The sequence below is a fragment of the Ceratotherium simum genome, chromosome 22 (assembly GCF_057802395.1).
Source record: "Ceratotherium simum simum isolate JZ-2026a chromosome 22, ASM5780239v1, whole genome shotgun sequence".
NCBI classification, from domain to species: Eukaryota; Metazoa; Chordata; class Mammalia; order Perissodactyla; family Rhinocerotidae; genus Ceratotherium; species Ceratotherium simum.
Genome location: NC_141921.1, coordinates 6,365,454 through 6,385,853, shown reverse-complemented (window position 1 = coordinate 6,385,853; position 20,400 = coordinate 6,365,454). Strand labels below are relative to the sequence as shown.

At 39.4% G+C, this 20,400-nt stretch overlaps 1 protein-coding gene across 11 annotated transcripts in view; it reads left to right on the top strand.

Moving 5' to 3' along the window:
- Nucleotides 1-20,400, top strand: part of ZYG11A (zyg-11 family member A, cell cycle regulator) — a 95,101-nt gene that overhangs the window by 12,848 nt on the left and 61,853 nt on the right. For all 11 annotated transcript variants that reach the window (XR_015555742.1, XR_015555740.1, XR_015555743.1 and 8 more), the window contains exons 2-3: nt 935-1,100; nt 17,822-18,573. Coding sequence is in view for 5 of the 11 variants with exons in the window: in XM_087445917.1 (XP_087302043.1) it covers nt 935-1,100; nt 17,822-18,573 (918 nt within the window). In the remaining 6 variants the exon portion in view is untranslated. The remainder of the gene's footprint in view (nt 1-934; nt 1,101-17,821; nt 18,574-20,400) is intronic.

The following is a 20,400-nucleotide window of genomic DNA, read 5'->3' as shown; positions in this document are numbered from 1 at the left end:
CCTGGCCACCCACTTCTGAAAAAAATTGGCCATGAAACCCTGTGAATAGCAGTGGAGCATTGTCTGATACAGTGCCGGAAGGTGAGAGGATGGAGCAAAAAGACTAGGCAGGCTTCCACTCTGCCGTGCACAGGGGCGCCAGGAGTTGAAATCAACTCGAGGGCACTAACAACAACAAAATTTACACTTTGGCCTATGGAGGGAATTTAATCAATTGAAAGTAGTGTGGAGGACAATGAATTATTGCATGTTAAGTGTTGGACAAAGATAGCAATCTTTGTTTGGCTTGTCACTCTCTATTTGTGTCTAATACAGTGCCATGCCTTTCAAATATTTGTTGAATGAACAAATGCCAGTCTCTCTTAGAGGAGAAGGGGACCATATGCTTTGATAGTCTCACCTCTCTGTCAGTTCTTATCTCTTCAGCACTCTGGGTGTGGCAACCTTTTACGTTGTGAACACTTTTGAGGGTGAGACTAGGTGGGCCTTCTTATCCCCTGGCACATGGTAGTCACTGAATAAATGTTTGTTGAATGAATGACCATGTGATCTCTGCTTGAATAGTCCTTTGTGTTGTATTAGAGTTGTCAGATTTCTTGGTTGTATTCTCCACTAAACTGTTAGCTCCAAACGGATTAAAACTATATTTTACTCATCCCTGTGTTTTCAGTGGCTGGCACAGAGCAGGCGATAAGTGAAGGATTGAGAGAACTTAATTTTTTTCAAAATACAACAGAAGCTACATCAGATAAAATCTTCCATTCAGTTAACAGTTGGAATAAGGTGGTTTCGTTACATATAAGTTATTATTTGAATGAGGAGAATGTATCTTCAGATATCCTCATCCAGTAGTTTGATATATGGCATGGCTGCTTTTATGTTGAGTTTTTGTGGATGTATTCTAACAAGGTTTATTTGGGGATTTGTTTGCTAGGAGGAGGCATCTCCCTACTCTTTGGTCAACATCTGCCTGCACGTCCTGATTGCTAACCTGGAGAAACTGTGTTCTGAAAGATCTGATGGAACACTATGCCTTCCGGAGCATTGGAGTTTCCCTCAGGAAGTAGCTGATCGATTCCTTGGGGTGATGACTTGGCAAGGTAATGATAAGGCTCCTGTATAGCATACTCTTTGAGCACATTACTATTTGAAAAGCACTTTCACATATAGTTCCTGTTTTGCTCCTCACAACAACCTGGTGGGAAATATAGAAATTATTCCCATTTTATTTGTGTGGATGTTGAGTCTCAGAGTTCTGGGATCCCTTGATGGAAATTGTCTTGCTTCTAGGCTTGCCCTGCAGAGTGATAATAGTGGAGAACTAAGTCAGGTTACCACTCATCTGTCTGCTCTCTAGCTTCTGAAATGCTGTTGCTGTAGGCTCATCTCCCATTCTTTTCATTGTGAATATGAGCCTTTAACATTTTTTCCTTTACCTTCCATTGTAGTGGGGCTTTCAAAGGGCTGTGTTTAATTTGCCATGTTACAGTTTTTTCTTAATGAAAAAATTTTTTTCTTTAGTAACAAATTATTGAGATGTAATTCACATACCATATAATTCACCCCTTTAAAGTGTACAGTTCAATGATTTTTTTTAGTATATTCACAGATTTGTGCAGCCATCATCAGAGTCAATTTTAGAATATTTTCATCACCTCAAAAAGAAACTCCTTACCCATCTCCCCTAACTCTAAGCAACCACTAATCTACTTTCTACGTCTATGGATTTGCCTTTTCTGAACATTAAATATAATTGGTATCATGCAATATGTGGCCTTTTGTGTCTGCCTTCTTTCACTCAGCAATAATATAGTCAAGGTTCATCCATTTTGCAGACTCAATCACTCCTTCATTTTTATAGCTGCATAGTATTCCGTTGTAGGAATATACCACATTTTATTCATTTATCTGCTGATGGACATTTGGGTTGTTTCTACTTTTTGGCTATTTTGAATAATGCTACCATAAAGATTCACGTACATGTTTCTGTGTGAACATATGTTTTCATTTCTCCTGGGTGTATACCTAGGAATGGAATTGCTGAGTCAAATGGTAATTCTCTGTAACTTTTTGAGGAACTTCCAAAGTGGCTGCACCATTTTACGTTCCCATCAGCAATGTTCAACAGGGGCAGTTTCTCCTCACTAAAACTTGTTATTATTTGACTTTTTGATTATAGCTATCCTGGTGGATGTAAAGTGGTATCTATCGTGGTTTTGGTTTGCATTTCCCCGATCACTGATGTTGAGCATCTTTTCATGTGCTTTTTGGCTATTTGTATGTCTGTGGAGAAGTGTCTATTCAGATCCTTTGTACATTTCTTAATTAGATTTAGGTTGTCTTTTATTATTGAGTTGTAAGAGTTCTTTATATATTCTATTTATTTATATTTTTGGTGAGGAAGATTGGCCCTGAGCTAACATCTGTGCCAGTCTTCCTCTGTTTTGTATGTGGGATGCCACTGCAGCATGGCTTGCTGAGTGGTGTGTAGGGCTGCGCCCAGGATCTGAACCCGCAAATTCTGGGCTGCTGAAGCAGTGCATGTGAGCTTAACCACTATGCCACCTTATATATTCTAGATACAAAACCCTTATCAGTTACATGGTTTGCAATTATTTTCTCACATTCTGTGGACTGTCTTTTCACTTCGTTGATAGTGTCTTTTGATTCACAAAAATTTTTAATTTTGACAAAGTCCAATTTGTGTATTTTTTCTTTTGTTGCTTATGCTTTTAAGTATCATACCTAAGAATCCATTGCCAATCCAAGGTCCTAAAAATTTACGCCTATATTTTCTTTTAAGAGTTTTGTTGTTTTCACTCTTACATTTAGGTCTTTGGTCCATTTTGAGTTAATTTTTGTATATAGTATGAGGTGAAAGGGTCCAACTTCATTCTTTTGCATGTGGCTGTACAGTTGTCCCAGCACTATTTGTTGAAAACGCTATTCTTTCCTTGTTGAGTGGTCTTGGCACTCTTATTGAAAATCAGTTGACCATAGATACATGGGGTTTATTTCTGTACTCTCAATTCTAATGCATTGATTGATATGTCTGTGGTTATGTCAGTAACACACGGTCTTGATTACTGTTGCTTTGTAGTGAGTTTTGAAGTTGGAACGTGTGAGTCTTCCAACTTCATTCTTTTTCAGGATTGTTTTGGCTATTCTAGATTCCTTATATGTCCATATGAATTTTTGAATCAGCTTGTCAGTTTCTACAAAGACTCCAGCTGGGATTCAAATAGGGATTGCATCAAATATGTGTATCAATTTGGAGAGTATTGCCATATTAACAGTATTAAGTCCTCTGATCCGTGAACATGATGTCTGTTTATTTAGATCATCTTTAATTATTTTCACCAATGTTTTGCCATCTTAACAATCTGAAATCTTTCATAAGTGTGGGATGTCTATTTATTTATTTATTTATTTATTTTTGTGTGTGTGAGGAAGATTAGCCCTGAGCTAACATCCGATGCCAGTCCTCTTCTTTTTGCTGAGGAAGATTGGCCCTGGGCTAACATCCGTGCCCATCTTCCTCTACTTTATATAACGCACCTTGACAAACGGTGCATTGGTGTGTGCGTGGGATCCAAACCCATGAACCCTGGGCTGCCGAAGCAGAGCGCGCCCACTTAACGGCTACGCCACCAGGCCGGACCCCGTGGGATGTCTGTTTATTTAAAATAGGTTTTTAATTTCTTTCAGCAGTGTTTTGTGGTTTATAAGTTTTACACTTCTTTTTACATTTCTTTTATTTCTAAGTATTTTCTTTTGATTGTACGTGGAACTGCTTTCTTTTTTTTTTTTTTTTTAAAGATTTTATTTATTTATTTTTCCCCCAAAGCCCCAGCAGATAGTTGTCTGTCATAGCTGCACATCCTTCTAGTTGCCGAATGTGGGACGCGGCCTCAGCATGGCCAGAGGAGCGGTGCGTCGGTGCGCACCCGGGATTCGAACCCGGGCCGCCGGCAGCACAGTGCGCGCACTTAACCGCCAAGCCACGGGGCCGGCCCTGGAACTGCTTTCTTAATTTCAGTTTTGGATTGTTTTTAGTGTACAGAAATACAATTGATCTTTTGGGTTGATTGTATATCCTGCAAGCTTTCTGAACTCGTGTATTAGTTCTAATAGTTGTTTAGTGGATTCCTTAGAATTTTCTATATACAATATCATGTCATCTGCAGATGGGGATAGTTTAACTTCTTCCTTTCCAATTTGGAGGTCTTTTATTTCTTGTCCAGTTTCCCTTGTTAGAACCTCCAATACAGTGTTGAAGTATTGAACATTGAAGTTGAAGTGTTGAAGCAGACGTCCTTGTTTTTTCCTTATCTTAGGGGGCAAGCATCTAGTTTTTCACCATTCAGTATGAAGAAGTTAGCTTTGGGTGTGTTGTAGCTGCGCTTAACAGGCTGAGGAGGTTCCCTTCTATTTTAGTTTATTGAATGTTTTCATCAGGAAAAGGGTGTTGGCTTTTTCTGCCTCTACTGAAATGCTCAGGTGGGTTTTGTTTTTTATTCTATTAATATGATAGATTACATTAATTGCTTTTTGGATGTTAATTCCAACCTTGCTTTTCTGGGATAAATTTCACTTGGTCATGGTGTGTAATTCTTTTTGTGTGTTGCTAGAATAGGTTTGCTGATATTTTGATGAGAACTTTTGCATGCATTATTTTAAGGGATATTGGTCTGTAATATTCCATTCTTGTGATGTCTTTATCTGGGTTTAGCATGAGGATAATACTGGTCTCAATGAGTTGAGCAGTGGTCCCTCTTCTTCTGTTTTTTTGGGACAGTTTGTGAAAAATTGGTATGTATTCTTTAAATGTTTGGTAGAATTCACCAGTGAAGCCCGCTTGGCCTTTTTGTGTGGGTAGTTTTTTTTTTTTTTTTTTTTAAATTATTTATTTATTTCTTTTCCCCAAAGCCCCAGTAGATAGTTGTACGTCATAGTTGCACAGCCTTCTAGTTGCTGTATGTGGGACGCTGCCCCAGCATGGCCGGAGAAGCAGTGCGTCAGTGCGCGCCCGGGATCCGAACCCCGGGCCGCCAGCAGTGGAAGCGCGCGCACCTAACTGCCAAGCCACGGGGCTGGCCCCTGTGTGGGTAGTTTTTTGATGGTGAGTTCAGTCTGTTTACTTGTTATAGGTCTACTCATATTGTCTATTTCTTCTTGGGTAGTTTTGGTAGTTTGCGTTATTCTGTAAATTTGTCCATTTCATTTACGTTATGTAATTTATCAGCATACAGTTGTTCATAGTATCCTTTTATAATCCATTTTATTTCTGCAAGGTCAGTAGTTATATCTCTTCTTTCATTTCTCATTCTAGTAATTTGAGTTCTTGCTTTTTTTCTTGGTCAGTGGAGTCACAGGTTTATCAATTTTGTTGATCTTTTGAAAGAACCAGCTTTTGGTTTCATTCACTTTTTTTTTCTTTATTGTCTTGTCTTTCCTCCATTTCATTAATTTCCATCTAATCTTTATCATTTCCTTCCTCCTACTGACTTTGTTTAGTTTGCTTTTCTTTTTCCTGTGTCTTAAGATAGAAGTTTAGGTTACTGATTTGAGATTTTTTTTTTTTAAATATATGTAATAAGAGCTATAAATGTCCCTCAAGCACTGCTTTAGCTGCATCCCATAAGTTTTTGTATGTTGTCTTCATTTTTCATTCATCTCAAATTATTTTCTAATTTCCTGTTTGATTTTTTTCTTTGACCTATTGGTTTTTTTTGTGAGGAGATCAGCCCTGTGCTAACATCTGCCAATCCTCCTCTTTTTTTTTTTTTTTCCTGAGGAAGGCTGGCCCTGGGCTAACATCCATGCCCCTCTTCCTGCACTTTATGTAGGACACCACTGCAGCATGGCTTGCCAAGCAGTGCGTCGGTGCGCACCCGGGACCCGAACAGGTGAACCCCGGGCCGTGGCATTGGAGCTCACGCACTTAACTGCTTGCGCCACCAGGCCAGCCCCGACCCATTGGTTTTTTGAGTGTATTGTTTAATTTCCACATACTTGTGCTTTTCCCAGATTAACTTTGTTATTGACTTTTGTGTGTGTGTGTGTGAGGGATATTGGCTGTGAGCTAACATCCATTGCTAGTCTTCATGTTTTTGCTGAGGAGGGTTGGCCCTGAGCTAACATCTGTGCCCATCTTCCTCTACTTTATATGTGGGATGCCTGCCACAGCATGGCTTGATAAGCAGTGCATAGGTCTGTGCCCGGGATCTGAACCTGCAAACTTCAGGCCACCAAAGCAGAGTGCGCAAACTTAACTGCTATGCCACCAGGCTGGCCCCTGATTTTTAATTTTATTTTGTTGTAGTTGGAGAACATACTTTGTTTTATTTTAATTCTTTTAAATTTATTGAGTTTTTTTTGTGGACTAATATGTGGCCTCTTGTGGAGAATGTTCCATGTGCTCTTGAAGAATATATATTCTGTTGTTATTGGATGACTTTTTCTGTAGATTTCTGTTAGATCTAGTTGGCTTATAATGTTCTAATCTTCTATTTCCTTGGGTTTTTTTTGCCTAGTTCTATATTGAAAAAGTTTTTGAATTTTTTTTGTTATTCATGCTAAATAGAATATAGCTGTACTCAAGAAATTTAACTGAGAAGAAGAAAAAAATGAGGTGGTAATTTTTTATGAAGGTGCAGGTGGGGGAAGGGATAGCATGGACCCTTCTGCATGTATACAGAAAGGAAAAGGCCAATGAGGAGGGAAATATTAAAAATATAAGAGCTGAAAATTGATGCCCCAAAGTACTGGAGGTAACTGAAGGACTAGAATCATAAGCCTGGTGAATAGGGTTTGCCTCAGAAGGAATAAATGACAGATAACTAAACTAAGACAAGAGAGTAGTGAGGGTGGGAGAAGAGCTGTGTTTGGTGTTGGTGGGGAGGAAAGTCATTCTGAAGGATTCTAGATTGTTTGCTGCCTGAGGGGAGGTGATAAAAAGAAGGAAATAAAATTTATTTTTCCACTTGAGGTTGGAGATAACCAGTTTGTAAAGTCAATGTTTATTGACTCAAGAGTTTATTTGTGGTGGAGACAGAATAGGTTTGGTGTTTGAGAATCCCTAAGATAATCTCACAAAGGTGAAACTCCTGGAGATCTGGTAACACACTGAGACTGGAAACTTTTGCTCTGTGGTTTGATTAATAGGTAACTAAGGACAAAAACCCAAGAAAACATCAGTTTTCCCCAGTTGAGGAGATGAGCAATATATCAGTCATATGTTAAGTTTATATAATAATAATAAAGTCATTAAAGTTATAATGGCTAACACTTTGGCAGACACTGTAACTGTACTAGGAACTTTACATACATACTATTATCTGTTTTTATAGATGAAGAAACTGAGGATCAGAGAGATTAAGTGACTTTTTGTCCACACTCATATAGCTCAGAAGTGGCAGTTAGGATTCAAACCCAGGCACTCTGGCTCCAGAGACTGTATTTTTTTTAACTACCCTGCTATGCCTTAATATGTTCACTTAATATGTCGAATTGTTTGGCCAGAATTTTATTGGGTGACTATTTGATAACCTTTTCATGAGACTTGTGGCAAATTTCTTACAAATAACTATATGCTTATAGCTGTTTTCATTTCTTATTTATTAAGTCTCTACTACTCAGCAGACACTGTGCTAGGAGCTAAAGCTATGAAAATAAACTCTTAGCTCTATTGCCCTCAAGGAACCCCTGAGAGTGCTGCTTCATGTCTGATTTTTCCCCCAGATTTTTCATATTCAGTTTTAATATAAAGATGCTATATATCACTAGTTAAATAAATTTTACAGAAAATTAAGTAGAAGAAGGTGCATTCTATGCTTGTGGTTTTTTCGCTGGAGCATTATGTATTCTTCAGAGTGAAGGCATAGAGTTTAGGAAGAGAAGAAGATAAATTTAAACCTTCTAATCTCACTGTAGATTTGATTTAAAAAAACATTATTGTAAATATTTTAAATATACAAAACTAGAGAAACTAAGTAAACCTTAATATATTCAGCTTCAACAATTATCAACTCATGGCCAATGTTTTTTTTTTGCTGAGGAAGATTCGCCCCGAGCTAACATCTGTTGCCGATCTTTCTCTACTTTGTATGTGAGCCTCTGCCACAGTTTGGCCACTAATAGACAAGTGGTGTAGGTGTGCGCCCAGGAACTGAACCTGGACCGCTGAAGCACAGCATGCTGAACTTAACCACTAGACCACCGAGGTTGGCCCTCATGACCAATTTTGTATCATCCATACCTATACCCATCACTGCCCTGACCCTGGATATTTTGAAGTAAATCCTAGATATCATTTCAACTGTAAATGTAGCTGGGGAGTGGGGACTTTTAAAATATATATAACAATTTTAATGTCACACTTAAAATTTTTAATATTAATTTCTTTATTATCCAGTGTCCAGTTAGTGTTCATTTTCACTGATTGTCTTAGAACTTTTAAAAACTTTTATTTGAATTAGTATCCAGATGAGGTCCGTATGTTGTGATTTGTTGATAGGCTTATCCATAGGCTTCCCCTCTATCTCTTGTATTATTTTGCAATATGTTTATTATGTGTGTGTCTGTATTGTTTTTAAAGACTTTATTTTTTTAAAGTAGTTTTAGGTTTACAAGAAAATTGAGAGGGATGTACAGAGATTTTTCATTAATCCTGCCCCTACACATGCATAGCGTTCCTCATTATCATCAACATTACTCATCAGAATGGTACTTTTTTGTGTGTGTGTATGAGGAAGGTCAGCCCTGAGCCTAACATCCATGCCAGTCCTCCTCCTTTTGCTGAGGAAGACTGGCCCTGAGCTAACATCTGTGCCCATCTTCCTCCACTTTATGTGGGACGCCGCCACAGCATGGCCTGACAAGCGGTGCGTCGGTGTGCGCCTGGGATCCAAACGCGGGCCGCCAGTAGCGGAGCACGCACACTTAACCGCTACGCCACGGGGCCAGCCCCAGAATGGTACATTTTTTACCAAGGATGACCCTACATTGTCGCATCCTAATTTCCTCAAGTCCATAAGTCCTTAGGATTCACTCTTGATGTTGTGCATTCTATGGGTTTGGACAAAAGTGTAATGACATATCTAGGATTATAATATCATACAGAGTATTTTCACTGTCCTAAAAATCTTCTGTGCTCTGCCTATTCATCTCTCCCATTCCTGGCAACCACTGATCTTTTTACTGTCCCCATAGTTTTGCATAGTTGGAATCACACAGCATGTAGTCTTTTCAGATTGGCTTCTTTCACTCAGTAATAAGTGTTTAAGGTTCCTCCATGTCTTTTATTTGATAGCTCATTTCTTTTTAGTGCTGAATAATAATCCACTGTCTGCATGTACTACGGTTTATTCATTCACCTACTGAAGGATGTCTTGGTTGTTTCCGAGTTTTGGCAGTTGTAAATAAAGCTGCTATAAACATCTTTGTGCAGATTTTTATGTGGATATGTTTTCAGCTCCTTTGGGTAAATAACAAGGAATGCGACTGCTAGATCATATGGTAAGAATATGTTTAGTTTTGTAAGAAACTGCCAAACCGTCTTCCAAAATGGCCATACCATTTTGCATTCCCACCAGCAATGTGTGAGAGTTTCTGTTGCTTCACATCCTCTCCAGCTTTTGGTGCTATCAGTGTTCTTGATTTTGGCCATTCTCATAGGTGTGTAGTGGTATCTCATTGTTGTCTTAATTTGCATTTCCTTGATGACATATGATGTGGAGCATCTTTCCATATGCTTATTTGCCATCTGTGTATCTTCTGTGGGGAGACATTTGTTAAGGTCTTTGGCCCATTTTTTAGTCGGGGTGTTTGTTTTCTTATTGGTGAGTTTTAAGAGTTCTTTGTATATTTTGGATAAGTCCTTTATCAGATATGTTTTTTGCAATTATTTTCTCCCAGTTTGGCTTGTCTTTTAATTCTCTTGGTATTGTCTTTCACAGAGCACAAGTTTTTAATTCTAATCAAGTCCAGCTTATCGATTATTTATTTTATGGATTGTGTCTTTGGTGTTGTATCTAAAAAGGCATCACTATACCTAAGATCATCTAGGTTTTCTCCTATGTTATTGTCTAGGAGTTTTATTTTTTTTATTTTTATTTTATTTTGTTTTTGGTGAGGAAGATTAGCCCTGAGCTAACATCTGTTGCCAATCCTCCTCTTTTTGCTGAGGAAGATTGGCCTTGAGCTGAATCCGTGCCCATCTTCCTTCACTTTATATGTGGGACACCTGCCACAGGATGGCTTGATAAGCGGTGCATAGGTCTGCACCCGGGATCTGAACTTGCGAACCCTGGGCTGCCAAAGCAGAGCGTCTGAACTTAACCACTACACCACTGAGCTGGTCCTTCTAGGAGTTTTATAGTTTTGTGTTTTACATGTAGGTGTATGATCCATTTTGAGTTAATTTTTGTGAAGGGTGTAAGGTCTTTGTCTAGATTTTTTTTTTCACGTGGATGTCCAGTTGTTCCAGTACCATTTGTTGAAGAAACTGTCTTTGCTCCATTGAATTGTCTTTGCTCCTTTGTCAAAGATCAGTTGACTGTATTTATGTGGGTCTGTTTCTGGGCTCTCTGTTCTGTTCCATTGATGTATTTGTCTGTTCTTTCACCAGTACCACCCTGTCTTGATTACTGTAGCTTTATAGTAAGTCTTTTTTTTTTTTTTTTTAATAATTTTATTTATTTATTTTTCCCCCAAAGCCCCAGTAGATAGTTGTATGTCATAGTTGCACATTCTTCTAGTTGCTGTATGTGGGACGCGGCCTCAGCATGGCCAGAGAAGCGGTGCATTGGTGCGCGCCCGGGACCCAAACCCCGGCCTCCAGCAGTGGAGCGCGCGCACTTAACCACTAAGCCACAGGGCCGGCCCCTATAGTAAGTCTTGAAGTCAGGTAGTGTCAGCCCTCCAACTTCGTTTTTCTCTTTCCATATTGTGTTGGCTATTCTGGGTCTTTTGCCTCTCCATATAAACTTTAGGATCAGTTTATCTATAGCCACAAAATAACTTGTTGGAAATTTTATTGGGATTTCATTGAATCTGTAGATCCAGTTGGGAAAAACTGATATCTTGACAATACTGAGTCTTCTGTTTGTGAGTATGGAATATCTCTCCATTTATTTAGTTCTTCTTTCATTTTGTTTTCAGAGTTTTATAGTTTTCCTCATATAGATCTTGTATACATTTTTTGTTAGATTTATATGTAAGTATTTCATTGTTGTGGGGTCCTAATGTCAATGGTATTGTGGTTTTAATTTCAAATTCCACTTTTCATTGTTGGTATGTAGTAAAGTGATTGACTTTTGTATTATTTCCCTTTCTTGTTGCATTAACAAGGACTTCCAGTACACTATTTTTTATTTTTGTGAGGAAGATCAGCCCTGAGCTAATGTCCATGCCAATCCTCCTCTTTTTGCTGTGGAAGACCTGCTCTGAGCTAACATCTATTGCAGTCCTCGTCCTTTTTTTTGTTCCCTGAAGCCCCAGTAGATAGTTGTATGTCATGGTTGCACATCCTTCTAGTTGCTGTATGTGGGACGCCGCCTCAGCGTGGCCGGAGAAGCGGTGCGTCGGTGCGCGCCCGGGATCCAAACCCGGGCCGCCAGTAGCGGAGCGCGTGCACTTAACCCCTAAGCCACGGGGCCGGCCCTCCAGTACACTGTTTAAAAGGAGTGGTGAGAGGAGATATCCTTGCCTTATAACAGTTGTTCCCTTGGTATCTGCGTTGTATTATTTTCAGGATCCCCTTGCAGATACTAAAATCCGAGGATGCTCAAGTCCCTTATATAAGATGTCATAGTATTTGCATATAACTTACATGCATCCCCCTGTATAATGTAAATCATCTCTGGGTTACTTGCAATACCTAATACAATGTAAAAGGTATGTAAATTGTTGTTATACTGTATTGTTTAGGTAATGTAATAATGACAAGAAAAAAAGTCTGTGTGTGTTCAGTACGGATGCAGCCATTGTAGGCCTTTTGATCCGTGGTTGGTTGAATCCACAGATGTAGAAGGTGCAGACAGAGAGGGCTGATTGTACCTGATCTTAGTGGGAAAGCTTTGAGTTTCTCATCATTAAGTATGATGTTAGCTGTAGATTTTTTATAGATAGTCTCTATCAAGTCAAGGAAGTTCCCCTCTATTTGTAGTTTACTGAGAGTTTTTATCATGATTGGATGTGGGATTTGTCAAATGCTTTTTTTTTTTTTGCATCTATTGATATGATCTGTGATTTTTCTTTTTTAGTTTGTTGATGTGATGGATTATATTAATTGATTTTTGAATGTTGAACCAGCCTTGCATACCTGGGATAAATCCCAGTTTGTTGTGGTGTGTAATTCTCTTTTTTTTTCTTTTGCTTGAGAAAGATTGGCCCTGAGCTAACATCTGTGCCAATTTTTTTCTGTTTTGTACATGGGACGCCACCGCAGCATGGTTTGGTGAGCAGTGCGTAGGTCTGTGCCCAGGATCTGAACCTGTGAACCCCGGTCTGCTGAAGTGGAACTGCACCACCAGGTGGCCCCTATAATTCTTTTTTTTTTTTTTTTTGGGAGGAGGACCAGCCCTGAGCTAACATCCAATGCCAATCCTCCTCTTTTTTGCTGAGGAAGACTGGCCCTGGGCTAACATCCGTGCCCATCTTCCTCTACTTTATATGGGACGCCGCCACAGCATGGCCTGACAAGCGGTGCGTTGGTGCGCGCCCAGGATCCGAACCGGCGAACCCCGGGCCGCCGCAGTGGAACGCGCGCACTTAACCGCTTGCGCCACCGGGCTGGCCCCTATAATTCTTTTTATACACTGTCAGATTTGACTTGGTAACATTTTGTTGAGGATTTTTACATCTGTGTTTATGAGAGAGATTGGTCTGTAGTTTTCTTTTGTAGTATCTATATGGTTTTGCTCTTGGGGTAATGCTGGCCTCAAAGAATGAGTTAGAAAGTATATCCCTCTGCTTCTATCATTTGAAAGAAATTGTAGAGAATTGCTATAATTTCTTCCTTAAGTGTTTGGTAGAATTCACCAGTTAATTCATCTGGGCCTGGTGGTTTCTCTTTTGGAAGGTTATTAATTATTGATTAAATTTCTTATCTATTAAGCCCATTCAGATAATTATTTCTTCGTATGTGAGTTTTGGCAGATTGTGTCTTTCTAGGAATTGGTCCATTTTACCTAGGTTATCAATATATGTGGGAATAGAGTTGTTCTTAGTATTCCTTTCTTATCCTTTTAATGTTCATGGGATCTGTAGTGATGTCCTCTCTTTCATTTCTGATATTAGTAATTTGTCTCCTTTTTTTTTCAGTTAGCCTGGCAAGAGGCTTATTGCTTTTATTGATCTTTTCAAAGAACCAACTTTTGGTTTTGTTGATTTTTCTCGATTGATTTCAGATTTTCAATTTCATCGATTTCTACTCTTTTTTTTTTTTTTTTTAATTTTATTTATTTATTTTTTTCCCCCAAAGCCCCAGTAGATAGCTGTATGTCATAGTTGTACATCCTTCTAGTTGCTGTATGTGGGATGTGGCCTCAGCATGGCCGGAGAAGCGGTGTGTCGGTGCGCGCTGGGGATCCGAACCCAGCCCGCCAGCAGCGGAGCGCATGCACTTAACCTCTAAGCCACGGGGCCAGCCCTCTAATTCTTAATATTTCTTTTCTTTTGTTTCCTTTTGATTTAATTTGTTCTTCTTTTTCTCGTTTCTTAAGGTAGAAATTTAGATTATTGATTTTAGATCTTTACTTTCTAATGTATGCATTCGGTGCTATAATTTTCCCTCTAAGCACTTTCGCTGCCTCTCACAAATTTTGATAAAGTTGTGTTTTCATTTTCATTTAGTTCAAAATATTTTAAGATTTTTCTTGAGATTTCTTCTTTGACTTGTGTTATTTAGAAGTGTGTTGTTTAATCTACACGTATTTGGGGATTTTCCACTTTCTTTCTTTTTTTTTTTTTTTTAAAGAAACTGTGGTTGGTTGTTCTGTAGAGTTTCCCAGAACCTGGATTTTGCCATTGTTTGTGCAATAATTTTGGCATGTTCCTCTGATCCCTGTAATTCCTATAGATTGGAAGTTAGAGGTAGAGGCTTGATCAGATTCATGTTTGATTTTTTTTTTTTTTTTGGTAGTGCCCTCAACTTCCTTAAGGGGGTTAATAAAGTCTGGTTGTCTGGTTGGTTTTGTGATTTTTGTGATTACTTAGATTCACTAAATCATCAGGTGTTCTTGTACGTTTGACTTTTGGTGTTGACTGCTGCTCTTGACCTTCCTGGCTTAGAGTACTATTTTTTTCTTGTATTCTTGGTTACTCTTCCCCAGTTTCCTTTGTATGCTTCTGTTTCTCTGTATGCACTTAAATGTTTTATGTTCCATAAGGTTCCATCTTGGGTACCCTTCTCACTTTGTACACTCCCTGGGTAATTTTCTTTGGTTTAGCTACCACTTATATTTGGATTCCCCAGAGTTCCTAGTGCACGACTTTATAAGCTCCAGAACCACTATCCAGGGTGCCTCCTGGGTATCTTGTAACTCTTCTCTGGGCTGCTGAGTCATCATGTTCTTCTAGTTTTCTTTCTCCCTCAATGACTGCTGCTTATCTATCTCCCTATCCAGCTCCCCTTGAAAGGCAATACAGATTAAAGGTTATAAGAGCTTTGGCTCTGGTGCCAGACTCTTTGGGTTTGTACACTGTCATGACTAGTAGATATGTTACCTTGGGCCAGTTACTTAACTCCCTATGCCTCATCTCATCTGTAAAACGTGACTAATAATAATACCTACCTGGGCCGGCCCCGTGGCTTAACGGTTAAGTGCGCGCGCTCTGCTGCTGGAAGCCTGGGTTCGGATCCTGTGCGCGCACCGACGCACTGCTTCTCCAGCCATGCTGAGGCCGCGTCCCACATACAGCAACTAGAAGGATGTGCAGCTATGACATACAACTATCTACTGGGGCTTTGGGGGAAAAATAAATAAATAAAATTATTAAAAAAAAAACAAAACCTACCTTATTGGGGTTTTATGAGGATTTAGAGAGTTAATATATCTAAAATGTTTAGAATATTCAGTAACTGTTAGTTGTTATCATGACTAATCCTCATTCTACTATCTGACCTTAAATGTAGATGCTTACAGTACTTGGTCCTTGCTCCTTTTCTTATAGGTCATCCATTCCCATGGTTTTAAACACTGTCTCAATGCCAATTCATTCCAGATGTTTTTACTTCATTGTAGATTTAAAGTATATAGTATCTAGAAGACCTTGGCTGATCTTTTGGGGAGTCCTGAAGGTGGAATAACTACGCAGACCTGTGTTGAGTTGGGGTGTGAGTGCTGGATCTTTATATTTCCCGACTCAGTCTTTGGCTGTGGTTCTCCATGGGAAAGTGGTGTGACTTTGGGTGAGGCAACTCTTTTCAGCTGATGGAGTCCACATAGATGGGGGCTGTCATCTGGAGGCACTTTCATCAGCTCAAGTACTAAGTCCTTTGTTCCTAAAGGAGGTCTGGGTGTCACATTAAAGCACCCACTACACTGCCATTTCCCCCGTCTCCAAAATGGCTTGACCATCTACCTTGTTGTTCAATGGCTTAGGAGTCATTTTTCATGCCTCCTCCCTCTCCCCTTGATTCTGTTGAAACATTTTCTACTTTCAAAATATATAACTCAAACATTCTTTTCTTCCTAGCCCGTCAGTGACACCTTTTTTCTTTCCTGTCCCCTGGCCTCTCAGGTGGTTCACTTTTTTGCCCCTCGCCCAACTCTGCTTGCTACACAGCAGAGAACAGTTCTCTTGTACTGTAATCAGATCTGGCCACTACTCTGTCACTCTTTAAACGCTTCTCCTTGTACTTAGGATAAAATGCCTCTTACTTACCCTGGTCTGCAAGAGCTGACTCTTGCCTCTGTCTCTAACCTGTCAGATGCTGGTATCCCCTCACCAGCTGTGCTTCAGCCATACTGGTTTTCTCTCATTTCATAGAAAAAGCCAAGCTGTTTCCCATATCAGGATCTTAGCTCTTCTCTCTATCTGGAATGACAACTACCTTTGCTTTTCACATCTTTTCAGTCTCAGCTTAAATATTACCACCTCAAACCCCAGAGACAGAAGGTTCTTGTCTTCCTTCTCCCTCTCCCCACCCCTATATTATGTTCTTGTTTGTTTCCATTAGAACACTTACTACATTTTTAATGTTGGTAGCATTCCGTTTGTTTTGTATTTTCTTGTATCTGTATTCTCCCTCTAGAATGTAAATAAACTTCATGATAGCAGGAGCCATATCTGTCTCATTCACCATTCTTGGCATCTAGCACAGCACTTTGTGTACAGTGAGCTCTTGATGTTTGTTAAATAATTGTATGAATGAATGTACTAAGTTCCTCCTCAAAGACTGAAGTATGGGGGCTTCCTTCCTCCTGTCTTGGTAGCACAGCCCAACTCAAACTGGAAACCTGGGAATCAGTTTATATACCTTTTTCCTCAGCCCTTTCCCTCAGCCTGTTCAGCCACATGTTCTGTCAGCCTGAGTTTAAATTTTCATTTCTCATCATTAAAATCATTAATAATCTCTTGCCCCATCTCACTCCCATCAAACACCATCCTAATTCTTTTACATTGTCACATAATTGGACTTTCTAAAAATATAATTATGACCATTCGTTTTTTGCTTAAAAATTTTGAGTTGTTTTTCATAGGGTAGAAGTCTGAGTTTCCTAGCTGTGTGTACAGGCCCCATCTGTATTTTACCTTTCCCTCCACTCTCATTTCCAGCCACGCCTCCCATTGTACACTATGTTTCAGTAGTGCTGATCTATTCAGGGTTGTTTCGAATAATCTACTGTTATAGGCCTCCATGTTTTTGACATGTTTTTCCACCCTTCACCTTCCCCCTGGCAAACTGATATTTAGTCTTCAAAACCTTCCCCAGGGGCCAACCCGGTGGCGTAGTGGTTAAGTTCTCATGCTATGCTTCGGCGGCCTGGGGTTTGTGGGTTTGGACCCTGGGTGTGGACGTACACATTGCTCATCAAGCCTTGCTGTGGCGGCATCCAACATACAAAAAATAGAGGAAGATTGACACAGATGTTAGCTCAGGGCCTAAAAAATAGACCTTCCCCAGAGTTAATCTCATCTGTACTAATTCAGTACCTGGTGTGTACAAATCACTACTGGATGTAATACACTATTGTAATCATTTATTTACCTGATGTGTCTTCCTAGACACAATTCCTTGTGAATTCCTTGTGGTCACAGGTGTTTAATTACCTTGTGTGCCCATTATTTAACATGGATCTCACACATAGAAGGTGCATTGGTAAATCTTTTCTAAATGAAATCTAGTACAGCCTACTTATTTTACACGTGAGGAAAAAGAGTCCCAGAGAGGTGACTTGTCATATTATATAGTAGTGTTATTTGCATATTATATATCCTGTACTCATCCATTTTCTTTTCTTTTTTTCTGTGAACAGGGTTACTACGGATAAAACTGTGAGCTCTGAAGTCAAACTGGCTTTGATTCCTGATTCTGCCACGTTTTGACCTTGAGCAAGTTACTTAACCTCTTTAAGCTTCAGTTTCCTCAGCTATAAGATAGTAATAATAATAGTTCTGTTACAGTAGTATTGCAAAGAGTAAATGAGATAATCTGAGTAAAGGGTTTAGAACAGTGCTTGGCACAGAGTAAGCAGTAAATGTAGTCATTATTGTTATTGTTAGCATCTGTCATAGTTAATTGGCCACAATGCCTCCTGGAAAAGACATGAGATTTAGTTGTTATTACAAGGTGGTTCTGGTTCTCTTATAGGAAAGCTGACTGATAGAACAGCAAGCATTTTCCGGGGCAACCAAATGAAACTGAAGCTGGTCAATATTCAGAAAGCTAAAATCTCTACAGCTGCATTCATAAAAGCCTTCTGCCATCACAGACTCATTGAACTGGATGCTACTGCAGTGCACACTGACCTCCCAGTCCCAGACATCATAAGTGGACTCTGCAGCAATAGCTGGATCCAGCAAAACCTCCGGTGTCTCCTGTTGGACTCAACAAGCATCCCTCGAGATTCAAGAGTGCTATACTTTGGTCAGCTCACTGGTCTTCGCATTTTAAGTGTTTTCAATGTTTGTTTTCATAGTGAAGACCTGGCTAATGTTTCTCAGTTACCAAAACTGGAAAGCTTGGATATCTCTAATACTCTAGTCACTAACATCTCTGCCCTCCTTACCTGTAAGAATCGACTCAAATCTCTCACAATGCACTATCTAAAATGCCTGACCATGACCAAATCGCAAATTCTCGCAGTCATTAGAGAACTTAAATGTCTGCTTCACCTTGATATTTCTGATCACAGGCAACTCAAATCAGATCTGGCTTTTCATTTGCTGCAGCAGAAGGATATTCTGCCTAATGTTGTGTCACTGGATATTTCGGGTGGCAGTGACATCACCGATGGAGCCGTAGAACTGTTTATACGGCAGCGGCCTGCGATGCAGTTTGTGGGACTGTTGGCTACGGATGCTGGTTATTCTGACTTCTTTACTACAAAGCAAGGCTTGAGGGTTTGTTCTTATCTGAAATGTTTGTTTTGTTTGTTCAGAACGTTATTAAGCTCTTGTTTTTTGTCAGAATCTGTATGAGGTATAAGGGTTACAAAGACAGATAAAAAGTTCTTGAGGAGCTTAACAATAATTACTGTGTAGCTACTATGTGATAGGTTGTGAAAATATAACCTTAAACAAGATACAGTCCTGGCCTCCGTGACTTCTAGTCTACTTGATAATGATAAGTACAACCATTTATACATTACCTCCTATGGGCCAGGAGTCACGTTGTGCACGTTGTTTTCTACTTTAATCCTCCTATTTTACAAATGAGGACATGGAAGCTCAGGGAGGTTAAGCTACTTATCTGTAATCATAGAACTAACTATTAAATGGTAGAGCTAGGACTGGTATCCAAGTCTTTGTGACTCTTAACACTTGTGCTCTTTACCCCTATTAACAGCTAAATATAATTAATCAGGCAGGTGATCAACATGGCTAACACCATTTTTGGTTAACATATGACAAAAAGCAATTTTAAAAAACCCTTAAGAAAGAAGTTTTGAACATTGCCAGAATAAATTTGTAGGCTCTTATGGTGTTTTTTTTTTTTTCCTTTTTTTTTTTGCTAAGGAAGATTCACCCAGAACTAACATCTGTGCCAATCTTCCTCTATTTTGTATGTGGGTCACCACCACAGCATGGCTGACAAGGGGTGTAGATCTGTGCCTGGTATCTGAACCCATGAACCTGGGCCGCCAAAGCAGAACATGCCAAACTTAACCATGAGGCTGTGGGGCTGGCCCTATGGTGCTATTTTTAAAGCAGCATATATTTAAATATTTATGTTCTAGAATATTTCTTTGTTTTTATTTAGGTCATAATAGTTTATAAGATTGTGAAATTTCACTTGTATATTATTATTTGTCAGTCACCATATATATAAATGTGCCCCTTCACCCCTTGATCCCACCCCCAACCCCCTTCCTCTCTGGTAACCACTAAACCGTTCTCTTTGTCTGTGTGTTAGTTTATCTTCTACATATGAGTGAAATCATACGGTCTTTGTCTTTCTTTGTCTGGCTTATTTCGCTTAACATAATACCTTCAAGGTTCATCCATATTGTAAATGGGACAGTTTTGTCTTTTTTTTATGGCTGGGTGGTATTCCATTGTCTTCTTTATCCAATCATCAGTTGAGGGACACTTGGGTTGCTTCCACTTCTTGGCTATAGTGAATAATGCTGTAGTTAACATAGGGGTGCAGAAGTCTCTTTGAATTGTTGATTTCAAGTTCTTTGGATAAATACACAGTAGTGGGATAGTGGGGTCATATGGTATTTTTATTTTTAATTTTTTGAGAAATCTCCATACTCTTTTCCATAGTGGCTGCACCAGTTTGCTTTCCCACTGGCAGTGTTTGAGGGTTCCCTTTTCTCCACATCCTCTCCAATATTTGTTATTTTTTGTCTTTGTGATTATAGCCATTCTAAGAGGTGTAAGGTGTAGTTTTGATTTGCATTTCCCTGATGATGAGTGATGTTGAACATCTTTTCAGGTGCCTGTTGGCCATATGTATATCTTTGGAAAAATGTCTGTTCCTATCCTCTGCCCATTTTTGGATGGGGTTGTTTGTTTTGTTGTTGTTCAGCTGTGTGAGTTCTTTATATATTTTGGACATTAACCCCTTATCAGATATGTGATTTGCAAATATTTTCTCCCAGTTAGTGGGTTGTCTTTTCGTTTTGGTCCTGGTTTCCTTTGCCTTGCAGAAGCTCTTTAGTCTGACGAAGTCCCACTTGTTTATTTTTTCTTTTGTCTCCCTTGTCCGAGTAGACATGGTAT